This window comes from Hemitrygon akajei, chromosome 3 (genome assembly GCF_048418815.1).
Source record: "Hemitrygon akajei chromosome 3, sHemAka1.3, whole genome shotgun sequence".
Taxonomy (NCBI): Eukaryota; Metazoa; Chordata; class Chondrichthyes; order Myliobatiformes; family Dasyatidae; genus Hemitrygon; species Hemitrygon akajei.
Window position 1 is genome coordinate 63,041,946 of NC_133126.1, and position 20,489 is coordinate 63,062,434.

At 40.3% G+C, this 20,489-nt stretch overlaps 1 protein-coding gene across 1 annotated transcript in view; it reads left to right on the forward strand.

The window, feature by feature from the left end:
- The window catches only part of ttc6 (tetratricopeptide repeat domain 6), a 273,996-nt gene that overhangs the window by 133,323 nt on the left and 120,184 nt on the right, over positions 1-20,489 (forward strand). Inside the window, exons 15-17 of the mRNA XM_073038984.1 lie at positions 3,074-3,210; positions 5,866-6,035; positions 14,058-14,178. Coding sequence (XP_072895085.1) covers positions 3,074-3,210; positions 5,866-6,035; positions 14,058-14,178 — 428 coding nt within the window. The remainder of the gene's footprint in view (positions 1-3,073; positions 3,211-5,865; positions 6,036-14,057; positions 14,179-20,489) is intronic.

Here is a 20,489-nt window from a genome sequence, read left to right on the forward strand (position 1 = left end):
TGGGCTGTCCATACATTCCAGGAGGAGGAGAGTGTAGGATAGTGGGCTGAATTGTAAGCCGAGTCTCTCGTAGCTGGGGGCGGAGACAGGTTTCTGCGGAGCAAGGGGAAGGAGTGATCTGATTTGGAATGTCTAATGAGTGCCCCAGTGAAGATTGAAATTTCTGAGTTGGTACCAGCCCTTACCACCCTGGCAAATAAGTGGCTTGATGACCAGGCAGAGGGTCCTAGCTATCGACAGCTGAGAATGTTCTCAGGGGTGAAGCCCACCCCTGAGGGGGAAGAGGAGTATGAGGCTTGGGCGGAGCAGACCTCTCAGTGGTTAGATGAGTGGCAGTGCTCTGATGACATAAAAAGACAGTGATTGGTTGAGAGTTTGAGGGACCGGGCTGCTGATGTTGTGACATCTGTAAAGATCCAGATCTCCTTTGTGGCCTACATGAAAGTGCTAGAAAAGGTGTTTGGCATGATGGGAAGCTCAATGTAGCTTATGACGGGGTTTCAGAACATGTTTCAGGAGAAGGGAGAAGAAGCTTCCTGCCTACATTTTTTGGCTAGAGAGGCAGCTAAATTGTTTGTGGTGTAGGAGGGTCATTCAAACGGCTGAGGTGAATCAGCTAAGGATAGAGCAAGTAGCAAAGGCACCCATTCACTGGATCTGATCGGTTGGGGTCTCTGAATGTCTCGTAACACACACCCCTCCCTTATTTGTTGAGCTGATCAGAGAAGTAAGAGAGGAGGAGAATGCAATAGAGGCACAAGAGGTACAGTCCTCAGTGGTGGTCCCCTTGGTTGAGGTGACCACTGATAACCCACCATGGGTAGTGATAAAGCAGCTTGTGGCAGAGTTTAGGACTGAGATGTACCCAGTTGTTACCAGCGAGTGCAGCCCGTCCCCCATATGATAGAGCTGATAGGGAGGCGGATCTCCTAAGGGGACGGGCTACGCAGAGGGCTGCTAGGGGCCGGGGTTCTGTGAGAAGAGGAGCTGGTATTGTCTGTTACAACTGTGGTGAAGAGAGACACGTGGCAGAGTGTGATCGGTGGGAAACCCTTTGGAGAATGAGCCCCCGGGCACCTAAACAGAAGGACCCAGTGAGGGAATGGCCTGACATATCGCGAGGGAATATGTTCCCTGCAATATATCAAGGAACACCCTAAAGCAAAAAACCCTATCCTGAAGGCTCAGTGGGGCCAAGCTCCAGTGTATTGCTATGGATCAAGGGTATTTGTGCTACAGCCATACTTGACACCGGTTCTCAGGTTACTCTGCTGTACTGTTCGTTTTACAACCGGTATTTGACCCTTGACGCCACTCAGTGCGCTAGAGATCTGGGGTCTTAGTACGGATGACTATCCGTACGATGGCTACTTGTCATTGAAGCTGGAGGTTTTGGAGGCAGATGTGGGAGTAGCTGAGGTCTTTGATACATAAATATTGGCTTGTCCGGACCCGGTCGAGAGGGATGAATCTTCAATTCTCGTGGGGACGAATACTCCTATTGTGAGGAGGCTAGTGGGAGCCTGTAAGGAGAAAGTTGGAGAGAGCTTTCTGAAAGCATTGTCCATTCACCTTGTGTTCTGAGCTGCTTTTGAGGAAGAACATGGCCACACTGGGCTGGATGATGAGCAGAAGCAAGGGACTGTGTGGCTCACCCAGTCAAAACCAGTCATGTTACGGCCTGGGGAAGTAGTGAGAGTGATGGAAAACCCCAAATTTCCCAGAATTCCCGAGGCCGAGCCCCTCGTGGTGGATGCTCCAGAAGACCACGAAGAGGAGTCAGGCTTACCTGCTGGGGTACTGGTGAGGCCCGAACTGCAGAAGCCCTCGGTTGTACAGGTGAACAGGATGACAGTGAGTGTCAGGAGGTCACCCTCAGGCGGGAGATGCCAGTGGCGCACCTCTTCCTGGTGACAGAGCTTGAGCAGTTTTGTAAATAAGAATGGGGAAAAATGCAGTGTCTAAACGTACAAAGCTGATAGAGACTTATCCACACAGCCTCAAGGCTGTAATTGCTGTCAAAGGTGCATCTACCAAATACTGACATAAAGTGGAAGAGTAATTATGTAATCAATTATTTTGTATTTAATACTTAAAATAAATTTAGATGAATCTGTAAAATCTGTTTTCACTTTGACATGAAAGAGTCTCTTCTGTTGATCAGTGTCAAAAAAGCCAAATTAAATCCACTGTGATTCAATGTTGTAAAACAATTAGACATAAAAACTTCCAAGGGGTTGAATACTTTTTAAAGGCACTGTATGTCAATAATGTAATGCTCGGCACAGGAGTGTCTGCACATAAGGTGACTGACAGAAAATAGTAAAGTAGTGGTGGTTGGGCGCGTGGAAGGGTGAGTTAGTATCAGCCTTACTGCTTGGGGACAGTAACTGTTTTTGAGTCTGGTTGTTATAGCCTCCTCCCTCATGGGAGTGGGACAAACTGTTATGGAGCAGGGTGTGTGAGACCCTTCACAATGCTACTGACCCTTTTCTGGCACCTTTTATATATGTCTTGATGGCAGGTAGGCTGGTGCCGGTGATGTGTTAGGCAGTTTTGACTGATTTTTGAGCTTTCCTGCCTGCCACAGTGTAGTTTCCATACCATGCAGTGTTGCAACAGGTTAGCATGCTTTCTGCTATGCATCTGTTGAAAGATGTGAGTATAGATGTGCTCTTCAGCCTCCTCAGAAAGTAGCGGAGTTGGTAAGCTTTCTTGATTGTGTAAGATGTTTTCTGGAACCATGAGAGTTTGTGCAAGATGTGCACTCCCAGGAGATTGAAACTGCTCACAGTGTGCACTGTTGTAAAAAGAAGTGTGAATGGTGCCAGTTCCCCTGAAGTCGATAACCATCTCCATTGTCTTGTTGTCATCGAGGAGCAGATTATTATACTGCAAGGAGTAATTGTTGTGCAATTGTTTTTGGTTCCTTAAAAATTAATGTGGCCATTTTGATGTTAAACCATTAGCCAAATTTTATATTTTAATAAAATAATAAGTAGCTGATCAAAAAATGATGAAAGAGATTAATGCAGGTACTAATGTCATGATTGATACTTTTGTTTAATTCTAGGCTTTTACCTTAAACCCCAAAAGAACAGATGCTATGATGAAACATGGCCAATATTATTTTAAGAATTCTAGCTGGCCTATAGCAATTAAAGATTTTACAAAATTAATTGAAGCGGAGCCTAACAATTCTCAAGCAAGGTAAGCTATGTAACTTTAAAATAATTTTAAAACTTCAGTTCTATAATGCACATTTTTAAAGATAAAAGTGTGTTTGCTGTATATTTCCAATTTTTTCTGTAAGCTAGTGGAAAATCTTTGGAATATTTAGCTAATCCTCATAAATAGAGTTAATTCTGTTTCTTCTTGATTTCCTTATGCCTTCTACCAAAATGATGGTAGTTGATTGGAAAGCCAATATGGAAATTTAAGAGTCAATGTAAGTAATAATAATTAAGTTTATGTTCTAATATCAATACATGTTTAAAATCAGGCATCATACCAAGAATTGTGGTGTAGAAAAATATTTTCAACTTTCATTTCAGTTCATTTTTGGAAATTGTTGCCGTTTTACTTCACAGCAATACAGAGTGTCGCCACCTTTTCTTGACTTTCACTAGCATTACCACTGTCAATATCTTTGGGATCATCATGGATCAGGATTTCAACGGGAACAGTTAAATAAGTACAATAGCTACAAGAAATAGTCAAAGACAGGGTATTTTGCAGTGTGACTAGCCTCTTGACACCCTATGACCATTCCGCCACCTAGAGGACAGAAGTCAGGATTGTGATGGTGCTCTACTAGAATGAAATCAGCTCTAACAACATGGAGTATTGTGTGCAATTCTGGTTGCCATGCTATAAGAAATATTCACAGAAATATTGCCTGGTCTGGAAGGCTTAAATAATGGGGAGCCTGGGACTGTTTTTTCCTGGAGTGAAGGAGGCTGAAGAGTGACGTGTAGAGATTTTTTAAAATAATGAGGGGGTATAGAGAGGGTAGATTGTCACAGCCTTTTTCCCAGGACAGAGTCTGAAACTGGAAGCTACAGGTTTAACGTGAGACGGGAATATTTTTAAGTGGATCTGAGAGGCAATGTTTTCATATAGAGGTTGGTGGTTATATGGAGTGAGCTGCCCATAAAAGGTAGTGGATGAAGCGCATTCTGCCTGGAGGTCGATGGCTACTGGTGTCAGACTCAGCGGTTCAAGCAAAGGGATGATTGGTGTTTCAGGACTGAGTGAGAGAGATTATAGCTAGTACATAGATGTGAAAGTGAGGAGGTGCAATGGACATAGAATGGGAGCTGGTGGGGGAGAGGTGGATTAGACAGTTGGGAATAGGTTGGGAAAGGGATGGAGTAGGAAAGATGAATCATCTGTCCATCATCCACATATGTATCATCTGGGTTGATAGGTATGTGGTTGATGGGCAGATGGAACCAGATGGGAATTGGTAATGAGTCTAAGCATCAAATAAGAGAGGGAAGGAATGGAAAATGTGAACAAAGAGAGAGCACTGGGGTGGACAGGTAGGAATGTGAAAGGAGCATAGTGCATTGTAAGTAAGTGAACATTTATTGCATTCATTGTAAATTCACAGCAACAAGCAAAAAGCTGGCAGAACTTAGTGGATCAGGCAGCAACTATGGAGGGAAATGGACAGTTGTAATTCGGGTTAAGCCCCTTCACCTGGACTTTATTTGCCTCTAGAAGATAATAATAATATGCATTTTTCTATAACCCAGTAAAATTATGAACTTTTATGGAATGTTTTGTGAGTAAGCTATTCTTAAAGCTAATTATATCAATTTCCTTATTGATTTTAGTTAGATACAAAGAGTAAAATGAAGTTTGTTAAGAAATTAGACTAAAGACTATTTAGTTTATACACTCTTTGATGAACTGTATGATAGAGCCTTGTTTCCAATGGACAATGAAGGCCTCTGCATTGTCACCTACAGTATTATTAGCTCTTAAAGGAATTGTCTCATTTTTATGTCCATTGTATGAAAAAATAATGCAGCTATACCAATATACTGCCATATGGGACTTATTTTTGAATCTGTGTTAAGGCAGATGAAATCTTTGACAATTATTTATGTCATGGCAAAACTTGTCCACATACTTCCTCTTATTTTCCCTCTAATTGTTTTGACAATTGGTGCTGTATAAAAGCACAATGACAGCCAGTAGGGAAATAATCCAAAGAGTCATAGAACAATACAGCACAGTTATAGTCTGTTTGACCCAACAAGTCCATACTACCCATGCTGCCCACCCAACTAATTTCAATTTTTCCCTATAGATCTGTGCAATGGACTGCTATTGATAAAAAATCAGTTGCACATGAATGTAATCAAAACCTTTAATTTTCTTGAAAACAGTGTGGTAATTGACTGAGTGTATAGGATCAATGCAGTCAAGGTCATTATAGATGTGATAACCTACTTTCTTCATCCATCCCAGAGCACAAAACAAGTATTAATCTTGGGGAAATGTTATTTATTTTAGAAAATGCAGTACAGTATAATTTAACAACATTATGAATGTATGAACTGTAGACTAGTACTGATATTTCCTACTGACATCAGGAAAAGGTTGGAAAATGTAAGAGAATGGTGATTCTAATTAGGAAAATGAACAATATAAATAGATTTTTGACAGGTATGCTTTGGGTGCTCCATTCACATGATTATCACAATTGATGCTTTTTATTCATTGTCAACTGACCGTGATTACATTTTATTCAAGGAATAAGATTAATTGATCACCTATGCACAAGCAAAATGGGCTGAATAGGTTCCTCCTATGAATGTAATATGTATTTCTGAGATTATTTTTCTATTTTAGGAATTATCGTGGACAAGCATATGCTAAGCTAGGATTGTTCAGAGAAGCAGTTTTGGACATGTCTTTTGCTATTCATTTGAAACCTGACAACTGGGTGGCTTTCTATCACAGAGCCTGCCTATTACGAAAGGTTCATCCACATAAAGCTCTACAGGACTTCAGTGTTTCAGGTAGAGTGTATATTAAGTATACAATGTAGTTAGTGGTTATACAAATAATATGAAAAGCTGATTTGTCTGCTGCAGATAAGATACTTAGAAATTGTAAACAGCCTAATAATGATGACCATGAAAACTACAGATTTTTGTTAAAAAAAATCCTTCAGTTCAAGCAATCTATGATCATTATGTTGGCCCATTCCATGTGATTGAGTTTTAAAGTAACCCAACAAGCTATGTAATTGTACTGTTATAGCTGTGTGCAAACAGAGAAAGAATAAAGCTGGACAAACTACCTAGTAAGGAGTTCTCAGTTCAGTCAACCTACCTGTCACAAATACGGTGTCTAGGGAAATAGTTTCAAACACGTAGAACTGTTCCATGAACTTGTTAGGCAACAGTCTGACAAAATTCTACTCTCAGTATTATGTGCCACTGGCAGAGTCCCTTGATGAAGTGTAACATGGAGGCAGCCTGAAAAAGGATGATGAATACAGGACTAAAAGCGTTTTATTTGAATGTATACAGAATAAGGTAGATGATCTTGTAGTGCAGTTAGAAATTCGAAGGTGTGGCTTTGTGGGCATCACTGAGTAGTGCTGAAAGAAGATCATGGAGCTTAACATCCAAAGATAAACCTTGTATATTGAGAAGACAGGCAGAGGGAGTGGGGTAACTCAAAGTTCAAAAGTTCAAAGTAAATTTATTAATGTATATATCTGTCACCATATATAAGCATGAGATTTATTTTCTTGTGCGCAATCATAGTAAGTACCAGGAACACAATAGAATCAATGAAAGACCACATCCAACAATGGACAACAAGCAATGTGCAAAATAAAACAACAGACTGTGCAAATGCAAAAAGAAAGAGAAAAATACAGGTCGACCACTGATTTTCCAGCACCCTCGGTTCCTGAGCCTTGTTGGATTAATGTTTTTGCCAAATTAAAAGAGGTCACAATATAATAATGGCAAAAAATAGACTGTAGAAGCTTAAAAATAATTATTAATTAAACAAAATTAAATGTAAATGTATTAATTACTGTGCTTAGAATGTTGCTTCTCGGTTATCTTTTTAAACATTTTATCCAGGTGGAGTTGTTTCATGTGTTTTGAACTCTCCCTGTGTAACTTTTCTTGCACCAAATAAAAATTCATTGGCACTTGTTCCACCACGAAGGTATGTTTCTCTAACCCTTTGATTAAATCACCCAACAACTCAATTAACTTGTCATTAGTAAATTTTTCAGGTTCATCTGTTTCATCACCATCCCTGCCATCTTCATCACTTACAGTGTTTTTATTAGCATTCAGAATACTGTCTATAATTTCCAAGTCTGTAAGATGATATACAATAGGTATTTCATCATTGACAATCATCCACTCACGTAGATTTTCTTCATTAAGACTACTTACTATATCCTTGAAAGCAGGTCCTGTAACACTTCTTGCATACGCAAACAATCATGAACAACTATTTTCTCTTTGGTACACGAAATCCTGTAAAATCATCGGCAAGCTTTTCTTCAGGCACATTATCAAACATCAAGGCAGGCCACAGCTTATGCCAGTCATTCTTTAGTGTTGAAGTTTCTACCTTCTCCCACCGCCAAGCAATGAACCAAAGAACATCCTTCATGTTAAATTATTTAATGTCTGTACAGAATTGCCAGCATTCACCTCATCTAACAGATGTTTCATGAGAAGTGAGCCTTTAGAGAGCACAGTATTCCTTGGTCTTGGGGTTGGATAAGCAATGTACAGTTTGGTGGTAAATACACTGTAAAACATGATTCTTACACAGGAGTTCAGCTCTGGGGTGAGCTGAACAGTTATCCAAAAAAAGAACTTTGCAATCTTCGGGTAGGCTTACGGATGGGCAATGCACTCAGGCTGCTGGCACAAAATATATTTCAAACTACTCTAACATAATATCGGTGGTAATCCAGTTATTTTTATTCGTGCAATGTGTTACTGGGTAAATTTTAACACCTTTTAAGGCCCTAGGGCATTTACTTTTTCGATCGCCAGTGGTGTACATCTGTGAGTATCTACAGTGTGGACCACTTGTCCTTAGATTGCTTGAATCCTGTGGGATCTTTTTCATCTTCTTTTACTAATGTTTTCCTAGCTGTGCATCACCAGTCTCATGCAATTTCATCTGCAATATACACCTGCTTAGGACAGAGGTTTTCGTCAGCTATGAGCTTTGCAAATTTGACCACTTACTTGGTAGCTCGTTCATAGTTTGCAGACCATTTTTCTCCACACACGTTATGCATGGAAATTCCATGGTGATTCTTAAACCTTTGTAGCTATCCTTCACTATAGTCACATGCACGTTCTAATTTAAGTTCTTTATGGAACAACTTACGGTAGCTTAATTTGTTATCATACTGCTCAACAAATCAATTCCATCACTCCAACTCTGGTAAAACCATTCAGTCATCATTTGATCATGCTCAGTGCTCTTATCAACTTTTATAGTTTTTTAATGCTCATTTGCTTTAGTGAATCACTGATTTCTTTGGTGTTTTATATCATACACAGTTGATGAACCAATGCCAGTTTACACACCGAAACACCTTATTCCAGTTTTAAACATTTCAACCTTCTCTTGGATTGATATGTACTGATGTTTACATTTGACACCACCACTGTTACATACGCTTATCTTAGAAACCAAACCTAGGGTTAAATTTACATAAAATAAGCAAAAATAAGCACAAAATATTGGGACTACCACCAAGCACAATGTGAACAATAAAAATAGTGTGCTTTGTCAAAATGAGTCTTGCCACAGATGGTGCTGCATGTGCTACACACAGTGCCATCTGGTGACCGGCAAGTAAACTACATCTCATAATTTCACCCAAATTAAAAGAGGTGCCAAACCATCAGTTTCCGGAAAATCAGTGGTCAACTTGTATAATAGTAATGAATAAATAAGCAATAAATATCAAGAATATGAGATGAAAAAGTCCCTGAAAGTGAGTCCACAGGTTATGGGAATAATTCAGTAATGGAGTGACAGGAGTGAAGTTATCTCCTCTGGTTCAAGAGTCTGACATCTGACGGGTGACAATTATTCCTATACCTGGTGGTGTGAGTCCTGAGGCTCCTGTACCACCTTCCTGAAGGCAGCAGTAAGAAGAGAGCATGGCTTAGATCATATATGTCAAACTCAAGGCCCGCGGGCCAAATCCGGCCCGCAGTGGAATTATCTTTGGCCCGCGAGATAATATCTAATTACTATTAAAGCTGGCCCCAGTAATCGAAGCGCCTATGGCGTATGATATGGCTAATGCTGAGTTTATTCAGGTACCAGGTTTTCAGGGTTTTTAGTATTTATTCAGCAGTCTTCTTCATAAGAAACGGAATTTGTAAAGTGAAACACTTTGTAGTTATAGCAGAGACTGAGACACATGAGAGCAGGCTGAAAAAACAGAGGCAACGAAAGCTGCGTTCACACGCGTCCGACTGATCCGGCCCGCATGAAGCTGCATTTTGCTCAATCCGGCCCGTGACCTAAAATGAGTTTGACACCCCTGGCTTAGATGGTGGAGACCCTTGATGATGGATGATGCTTTCCTGTGATAATGCTCCATGAAGATGTGTTAATTGTGGGGAGGGCTTTACCCACGATGGACTGAGCTGTATCCACTAATTTTTGTCGGTTTTTCCATGCAAGTGTATTGGTATTTCCATACCAAGCCATGGTACAACCAGTCAATGTACTCTCCACTACACATCTACAGAAGTTTGTCAAGGTTATAGATGACATTTCAAATATTTGCAAACTTTAAAGAAGTAGAAGTGCTGCAGTGCATTCCTTGTAATGGCACTTGCAATGCAGGACCCTCTGAAATGATAACACTGAGGAGCTGCTGACTCTCTCCACCTCTGGTCTCCCAATGAGGACTGGCTCACAGACTTCCAGTTTCCTCCTCCTGAAGTCAATAATCATCTCCTTGGTTTTGCTGACATTGAGTGAGAGGTTGTTGTGGCACCACTCAGTCATATTTTCAATCTCCCTCATATGTGCTAATTCGTCACCGCCTTTGACTTGGCCAGTGACAGTGGTGTTGCCAGGAAACTTAAATATGGTGTTGGAGCTGTGCTTAGCCCCATAGGCATAAGTATAAAGTGAGTAGAGAAGGGGTTAAGCACAGAGCCTTGTGACACACCAGTGCTATGGAAGGTTATGGAGGAGATGATGTTGCCAATCTGAACTGACTGGAGTCTGCAAGTGAGAAAATTGAGGATCCTGTTATACAAGGAGGTATTGAGGCCTAGGATTTGAAACTTGTTCTGTGCTTATTATTAAACATAAATGCTGTTGGTAAAAAATGAATTCAAATTCTTAGGATAAAGTGAAAAAGCATCAGAAGATGTAGAATCCTTGTGGTAGATTTAAGAAACTGCAAGGGTAAAAGACCCTAATGGGAGTTATATACAGGCCCAGGATATGGGATATAAATCACAATGGGAGATAGTAGAGGCATGTAATAAGGGCACTGTTACAATACTGATGGGGGATGTCAATATGCAGGTAGATTTGGAAAATCAGATTGGTGTTGGATCCCAAGATAGGAAATCTGTGTGAGATGGCTTTTTGGAGTGGCTTGTGGGCGTTGGTGTAATGAACCAGATATGATGCTGGAGCTTAGGATAAAGGAACTCCTGGAGATTGTGATCATAATATGATAGAATTTACTCTGCAGTTTTAGAGGGAGAAGCTGAAGTCAGATGTATCAGTATTACAGTGGAGTAAATGGAATTACAGATGCACGAGAGAGGAGCTGGTCAGCATTGATTGAAGGGTACCCAATGAGGAATGATGGCAGAACAACAGTGGCTGGAGTTTCTGGGAGCAATTCAGAAGGCACAGGATAAATATATCCCTAGGATGAACAAGTATTCTAACGGGAGGATGAGACAACCGTGACTGTCAAGGGAAGTTATAGGCAGCATAAAAGCAAAAGGGAAGGCGTAAATTATTGGGAAGTTAGTGATTGGAAGGTTTTAAAAACCAACAGAAGGCAACTAAAAAAAAAAACAAAAGGAAATAAAAGATGAACTAAGAAGGTAACCTAATATAGAAGAGGATATCAAAAGTTTTTCCAGATATATAAAGAGTAAAGGAGAGGTGAAAGTAGATATTAGACTGCTGGAGAATTATGCTGAAGACGTAATAATGGGGGACAAAGAAGTGGCAGATGAACTTAATAAGTATTTTGTGTAAGACTTCACTGTGGAAGACATGAGAAGTATGCCAGAAACTCGAGAATGTCCAGTGGAAGAAGTGGGTGTAGTTGCAATTACTAAGGAGAAGGTGCTTGAGAAGCTAAAAGGTCCAAAGATAGATAAGTCACCTGAACCAGAGTTCTGAAAGAGGTATCTGAAAAGATTGTGAAGGCATTAGTAATGATCATTCAAGAATCACTAGATTCTGGAATGATTCTGAGGACTGGAAAACTGCAAATATCGCTCCACTCTTTAAGAAGGGAGGGAGGCAGAAGAAAGAAAATTACAGGCCAATTAGCCTGACTTCAGTGGTTGGGAAGGTGTTGGATTCCATAATTACAGACAAGGGTACTTGGATGTGTATGATAAAGTAGGCCAAAGTCAGCATGGTTTCCTTAAGGGGAAATCTTGCCTGACAAATCTGTTGGAAATCTTGAAGAAATAACAAGATATAACAGGCAGAATAGACAAAAGAGGGTCAGTGGATGTTCTTTACTTGGATTTTCAGAAGGCTTTGCTAAAGTGCCACACATGAGACTCCTTAACAAAGAGGCAATGGAATTGCAGGCAAGATACTAGCATGGATAGAAGATTAACTGATTGGCAAGAATCAGCATGAATAAAACCTTTTCTGGTTGGCTGTCAATGACTAGTGGTATTCCGTAGGGTCGGGCTGGGACCTTTTCTTTTCACATTATATGTCAATGATTTGGATGACAGAACTGATAGCTCTGTGGCCCAGTTTGTGGACAATATGAAGATAGGTGAAGGAGCAGGTAGTGTTGGGGAGCAGGGATCTTCAGGAGGACTTAGGCAGGTTTGGAGAATGGGCAAAGAAGTGGCAGGTGGAATATAGTGTAAGGAAATGTATGGTCACGCATTTAAAAGCATTGACTATTTTCTAAATAGGGAGAACATTCAAAAATCAGGGGAATCCTTGTGCAGGACTCCTGAAGGTTATCTTGTCACCTTGAGTCAGTGGTAAGGAAGGCAAATACAATGTTAGCATTCATTTTGAGACGATGTGATGCTGAAGTTTTGTAAGTTATTGGTCAGACCACACCTGGAGTGTTGTGAGCAGTGTAGGGTCCCATATTATTAGAAAAGATGTGCTGACATTGGAGAAGGTCCAGAGGAGATACACTAGAATGATTCTGGGAATGAAAAGGTTAACATTTGAAGAGCATTTGATAGTTTTAGGCCTGTACCAGTAGTTTAAAAGAATGGGGGGGGGGGAATCTCATTGAAACCTGTCTTATATTGAAAGGCCTAGATAGAGTGGATGTGGAGAGGATGTTTCCACTACATAGTGGGTGAGTGTATGACCAGTGGGTGCAGACTCAGAATAGAGAGCAATGTCCATTTAGAACATAGATGAGAAGGCATTTGTTTCAGCATAGTGTGGTGAATCTGTGGAATTGAGTATCACGATGGCTGTGGAGGCCAAGTGTTTGAGTATATTTAAAGCGCAGGTTGATAGGTTCTTCATTAGTCAGGGTGTTAAAAATTATGGGGAGACGGCAGGAGAATTGGGTTGATATGGAATTGCAGAGTGGACTCTATGGGCTGAATGGCCTAATTCTGGTCCTACGTCTAATGATGTATTACAATTCCTGGACATGTTTTGTCCTACTTGTAGAATAGACCCACCAGAGGTTGGAGCACCATGAAATATTACTCGAAAGGAGTAACCCTTAGCGTTCTCATTATGGGCTCTGAACCCCATAAGTTTCATGGTAGTAGGTCTAGTATCGTGTGGATCGTGGGTAATATTAGGGTTAATATTGCCAAAGTGGAGTAATCAAGAAATTGTTATGAAGGAATCGATAACAGGGTGACACAATTGATTAGTGGGATGATGGAGGTTAGATATCTGGGAGTTGCTGGCTGGGTGCTTAATGTAAAATTCAACAGATGTTATGTGATACTGTCTTTATCAGTAAGAAGCAGGACTAGTCAAGAAAAGAATAATAGCCTGTGGAGATGAGTAATATGGGGTCCTAAGGAAAGCCAGCCAAGTATTTACTTTCAGAGGATGCTATCTGAGGTGCAATCCAAGTGCTATCTTGAACCCAGCTGTGAATGAAAATAAAAAAATGGAGATCCTGAAAATTGGAAATAAAAACAAGATCTAGAAACACTTTGTGGATCAGCCAAAATCTATGGAAATAAGAACAAAGTTGAAACATTTTGGGTCCATTGTTTTCTATCATTAATCTGGTTGTGAATACCTGCTTCTGCTTGAATGACCTGTAGATGGCACCGACCAGGGATATGCTATGAAAATTACAGATGCAGCATCTGGGCATGTTTTACTTGCCTTTTGGATGTTACTTCTCAAGTCCCGAGCCTTCTGTGCTTTAGTGCGTTTAAAACTTGGAGGATTTGCAACAAAAATGATGGGGCATGCAACTAGCATAAAGTCCATGATTTTCAATAGTTTTATTTTTCTTTGAAACTAGATCACATTGTACAAACAGGTACTACACACTCCAGTACAGGTGTCTCCCCCCACCCTTTACAAAGGTAGAGCATTCCTATGAAACCTTTCTTAAGCCAAAATGGTGTAAAGTGAAGAACCATTAATTTATATGGGAAAATTTTTTGTAAAAGCGAAAATCTTCTTTGTAATGTGAAAACAGGTTACTAATGTAGGTCTTTTGTAAAAGCTAAGTGGTGTAAAGCAAACATTTGTAAAGCGGGGACACCTGTATTTAAATTGATACACTATACTTTTTGTATGCTTGTTAAACAGATTTAGGAGTTTATGTGCTTCCTTTACAGTGCTTATCAATAATGACGTTGAGAATTTGAATTCATTTTTACATCGTGGAATTTTGTACACTGAGCTTAGTCAGTGGAAAGCAGCAATATGGGACTTTAAATATGTACTCAAGCTTGACAGGTACCTACTTAAATCTACTTTCACTTATATTGTAAACTTATTGGATGAGAAACTCATGTGATGTATTGTTTTGCAGAAAGATAACATTGTGACTTCTGGAATTTTCAGTCTGATGGACTGAAGTCTCAATATGTCAATAGTTTATGAGAGAAACAACCGATAGAAACAGATAATCTAAGAACAGAAAATGTTGGAAGAACTGAACAAGTCAAGCAGCATCCATGGGGAAGGAAACTGACCCAATATTACGGATTAAGGACACTTCTTCAAAATGGGAAAAGTAGAAAACAAATGTTTTAAGAAGCAGAGTGCAGGAGGGATAGAAAGAATGGAGGGAATATCTGCAGCTGCATTATTTATTGGATAAAGGGAATTAATGCTTATGTTGCTATAGTGCTGCCAACTAAGTGAGCTGATTTGTCCCGCATATCATTGAAATTCTTCAGTACTGTCTCATTTGTACACTACCAGTTCAGTACAGGAAGTTTCATGATATTCTTAAATCTCTCTTGCCAGCTATCACTTTGGTGACTTAATACCTTCTTCTCAGGTTATGTATTCAGGTGGAATTACAATTTTCCTGCTTCTGATAATGATCTGTTGCAGTTTATGGATACCAAGTAGTGAGTTGCTAGAGTCATGGAGTTATGAAGCACAGGAAACAAGCCCTTTGGCTAAACTCATACATGCCAACCAAGATATCTATCCAAGCTAGTGTGATTTACCTTCATATGGTCCATATTTCCTCTACACCTTTTCTATCTTTGTACCTATCTAAATGTCTTTTAAACACTGTAATTTTATCTATCTCTACAGCTTCCTAAGGCAACTCATCCATTGTCCCATCACCATGTTTGAAAACAATACCCTTTGGGTCCCTTTCAAATATTTCTCCTTTCGATTTAAATCTATCTCTTATAATTTTAGACACCCCTACCCTGCTAAACAGACTGTGACTCCCCACCCTGCCTACAACCATCATGATTTTATATAGTGCTAGATGGTTACTGCTCAACATCCTACTTTCTAGGGAGAAAGGTCCCAGCCTCTCCCCAGTTCTGGTAACATTCTTGAGAATCTTTTCTGTACCTTTTCTAGCTGAATGATATCTTTACTCTAGCTAAGCAACCTGAACTATGCACAATGCTCCAAGTGTGGTCTTACCAACAACATGCACAGTTGCAACATGATGTCCCAGCTCCTGTACTCAGTGCTGACTGATGAAGGCAAGTGTGCCAAACACCTTCCTCCCCATCCATTCTCCCTATATTGCCACCTTCAAGAAACTATGTAACTGTACTCCTAGTTCTTCTGTTCTACAATACTTTCCCTACTATTTACTCAGTTAGTACTGCCCTGGTTTATCTTATCAAAGTGCAACATCTAGCCCTTGTTCAAGTTAAATTCCTTCTGATCTATTCAGAACCTGCTCAATGTGGTATGGTGGTTTTGCCACATGACATGATAGAGAATACTCTCAATCTGAAGATATAATTTCATCTCCAGGATTAGAGTAGTCACTCCTATCAATAATCTCACAGAGAAGTGCTCTATAACAAATAGGCCGATGACCACAAAGTTACTTTTTCTCTCAAACTGGTATCTGGCAATAATACCTTGTAGGACTTGAAGAGATTACTAGTAGTTCCAAGCTACTGTTGCTGAGAAATATGGAAATTCCCCAATGTGAATATATTTAGTGACTGTGCTCTACCATCATGCTTTGTCCAATTAGTTTTCAACATAATGTAGAACTCGATCAATGGGTGTCTTCTTGACAGTTTTTGAGGGCATGTAATGTCATAGGATCTCAAGTCAATATTGAGAATCTCTGAGTCAGAAATGAACCTTTCTGGCTTGCCTGTAGCTGAATACCAAGATTGATATTTGTAAAGAAAATCTTGAAGATGCTTCACCAAAATATGAAGCACCAGCAAGCCATGACAAGGCTGGTAAGAATAAGTATGAGGGACAATGTGTGGGTAATGATGTGGTTTGTGGCAACCTGAACAAACTGTAATTTGTGAAGGGTCAAATGTGAGGAGGTCAATTCTTCAGCTAACAATGATTGTTTTCCTACTAATACACATGTCAGTAACAAAACTTACTTGTTGATTCACTGGAAACAAGTAAACAAAAATGCTTGTGACAATTTTTGTTCTCTGGTTTTATTTCAGTACTCACGACCTGTAAGAAGGCTATTTTTAAGAAGTGTAAAATGCAGATTATAAAATATGTACTTGTTTACAGGAAAAGCTGAATTTAATTCACCTGGATTCATATAATCCTTCAAAAAGAAACATATCATTTGTCTTATGTTGAGTGCCTTATGCAGATGCACGCAGGAGAACAATTACATGCAAATACTAAAATCAATTAATGTCTTTTTATTGAGCTACTGGAGCAGCAGAGCTGATTCAGGGGAATGTTAGTTGGGATCATGAAATTTCCCCCCAATTAAAATAAGCTAATTATATACTCAGTTATTATTCATCACACATAACTTATTTTCTTTTAAATTCCTGTTTAACTATAACGCTACAGATTAGGAGATCTCATATGTACAGCAATATTGTATCAGAGGATATACCAAAGCTGTGCTGCAACAAGGTGAACAATTTTGGATTTCAAACTCCAGTCCCACAAAACCTTCAACTGCAATTTTATCAGGGCTAATCACTAAATTATCAGCCTTTCTTTTTATTAGCAGTGCTGTAACTGTAATGTCTTCATAAGGACATAATTACAAAAAAAAAGGTGCTGGAGAAAGGGAACATTTTGCATACAGCTCCCAAGAGAATCATCAGATATTCCCGTTTGGAACTATTACAGCTGAAATCTGTTGCCACAGATGGGCAGATAAATGGGCAGACTCGGGAATCCAGACCACCTCAGTAACAAGTATAGCAGCTGTAAACTCGGGGGTGGTATCCAATGTCTCAGAAAACACTGTTGCCAGGAAGGACCATAAGATAATAAGATATAGGAGCAGAATTAAGCCCTTTGGCCCATTGAGTCTGCTCCGCCGTTTCATCATGGCTGATCCATTTCCCTCTCAGTCCCAAACTCTTGTTAGCTGCACTTCTCTGGAATGCATATATGGGTATTGTCCCATCTCCTCAAAATTCTGTTACAGTGGAGGGTATTTCATGATGCTGTGCTACCCAGTCCTACTCACTTGTGAATGTGCTTGTGATGTTGTCAAGGAATGACTTAACTTCTTTACTCGTCAGTGGTTCTCATGCAGTCCAGACAATTTCCTTAAGGTTTTAGGGATTGGTGGGTGGGGGAGATGGTATGGAATCAGCGCACTTAGGAGGCTCCATTGGAGGTTGAGGGTGGAAATGGGGAACAGAACAATATTTGAAACTGGCAGAGGAGTGGGTGGTAGGCAGCACTTGATATTGGAGTATTGGCTTAGTATTACCACATGTACCGAAACGGACTGAAAAACTTAGTTTTCAAGCCATCCATGCAGACTATTTCAAAACAAGCGCATGGAATGGGCTGCTGGCAGTGGTGGTGGAAGCAGAAATGATAGGGTCTTTTAAGAGACTCCTAGGTAGGTATATGGAGCTTAGGAAAATAGAAGCTATGGGTAAGCCTAGGCAGTTCTAAGGTAAGGACATGTTCAGCATAGCTTTATGGCCCAAAGGGCCTGTATTGTGCTGTAGGTTCTCTATATTTCTTGTTTTTCTTCATATTCCATCATGCCCTGACTAATCAAGAATCTTTCAACCTTTGCCTTAAATGTACCCAATAACTTGGCTTCCACAACTACCTGTGGCAAGGAATTTCCACCACCTTCAACAAAATTTGATCATTAAATAAAGTTTTTCATTATGCTGCATTACAGCATCCCAAAATGTCAACCCCTCCTCAAAACTCTGGTTCGCTTTTCTCACCCTTTCCCATCCAAAAAAGGAGATGCACCACTTGTCCTTTTACCGGGTTCTTCCCACCATCTAGGGACCAAATTGTTCTTCCAAGTGAACCAACAATTCACTTGAAGTCCAGGTAAAACTGCAAGTTCCTAAGGCCACCCCTCCCTGCCATCTATCCGACTAATGTTCAATCTGGATTATAAAACCGAAAACCTCAGAGCAAGACTGCAGTACCAGAGGGGCATCAGGGATTGTTGTGTACTCTGCTTCTCAGAGACGACACACGCTCCAGGCCAAGGGCTGCTTCATCAACCGCATGGAGTTGATAGCAACATCAGGTAAAGGCAGAGGCAGTGGTGTTCGCTTCATAATTAACTCACAGACGTAGCAGTTCATTCTCATTCCTGCTCCACTGACCTGGAACATCTGGCAGTCAACTGTCATATACGTTCAAGATAATCATTGGGTTTGTGGCTTGGACTTATTCTTTTAGGTTTATAGGAATGGTTTGTGGGGACAGCATGGGAAGTTAAGATAGAGATAGGATTGTGGTTTATGAGAAATCAAGGGCATTAAATAAAGAGCCAGAGGTCAGAGTGCTCCACGGTCGGAGGCCAGTGATCCCCGGGATGGAGGTTTGAGGACTGTAGGCCCCGAGAACAAGGATGGGTGATTCCTGAAGTCAGTGACTCCTGGAACCAGAGGCCTGAGGTTGGTTGGCTGATCCTGAAATCAGATTTGCATGATTGGCAATTCCTAAGCCCTCAAGTCTGAAGGTTGAAGCCCAAATATTGAGGACCTTATTCGCTGAGACCAGAGGTCAGAAGCTAATGTCTGCAAGTCCACAGTCACAGTCTGGAATTGAGGCTTGGAGGCAGCCTGTACTGGGATTGAAGTTTGGAGGTTGAAACCCCATTGTCGGTGATTTCAAAGTCATATCCTATGATTGACAAGTCAGGAGGTCAAAGCCCCTACGTCATTGAGTCCAGAGGTCCGAGGTCTGTGAGTTCAGGTCATGGTCATGAGGTTCCCCAGAGGTGGCCTGTCCTGAGGTTGGAAGCCCGTGTGTGTTTGTGGGTAGGCCAGGGGCATGTTTTGCTGTTATTGCTTGTTATATGTGATTGCATGTTGTTCTGAACATTGTGGACATGCAATGTGGGCGCTGGAATTTGTGGTGTCACTTGAAGGCTGCCTGGTGCACATCCTCTGATTATATTGGTTGTTAATGCCAATAGTGTATTTCATTGTATGTTTTGATGTACATGTGATAAATAATAAATCAATCTAAAAATCTGTATCTAAAATCTACTTGCTGAGGGAGTTCTCCATCATCATTCTTTAATGGTGTACTTTCCACCCTGATGGATATTAAGCTGATACCAGAGGGGCTGAGCATTATGATCAACAGTCATGAAACTGCACACCTTGATCCATTTCTGATCTTTAGGATGTCTGCAACCTGGCTAGCTTTAAGAAGTCTCTGATCAACAACCACCAACATGTCACTTGCAGAATTGGAGGAGCTAGCGCGCTCGATCACTGTTACACCGCCATCAAAAACACGAACTATACTGCCCCATGCCTGCACTTTGGCAAGACTGATCACTTCTTCCAACAAATATCAAGTTTTACACCAAGTGAAACTCCTTTACATAGCCGTTTAGATTTACAATTTGTACTTAAGCTTGATGGCCCTGTTTCAGCCATCTTGAGACTAAATAATATGGAAAACTCTTGAAAAGAAAACTACTGGATAGCACAATTTACCAACTGTGCTGAAAAATCTAACACATTATTTGCACATGTATTAAAAAGTGCGAGTTGCAAAACAAGACAAAATTTGCTGCTTCTTTCACATTTTGTGTTTATTTATTCCCCCCGCACTCACATTTCAATCCTGTAAGAGTTAATTTTATTACTATCTTGGTTTTTTGGGTTGTGATTTATGAATTCTCCAAGGGTGAATTTTCATATCTCAAATTCCTGTAACATGGGCTCACCTGTGTGGAGCTTAGCTAATTTTTTTCTCTCAAGATAGATGGCATTAATGCTGTAACCCCACCTGATGTACCACTGTTCACATTGCAATCGTTGAAGATGATTTCAATTCATTGTCAGTTCACTGGTCAGATTCAACTGTTCAATACAGGTTCATAGACCTTTTTGAACACATATCTCTCTTTGAATTACGATGCAGTTACTGAAGTTACATCAATTACATTTAACCTGTTGATCACATGTTCACCTTCAACATAAGTTTCCATGTGGTGGGAGGAACAGAGCTATTACATTTGGATTGAAACTGAGTATTGAATTATATATTTGTACTACGATGGGATTGTTCATTTTGCATCCCTAGTGACACTGCAGTAGCAATGCTGATTGGCAGCGTAATATCACTGGTATTAATTTATAATCTGCTACTAG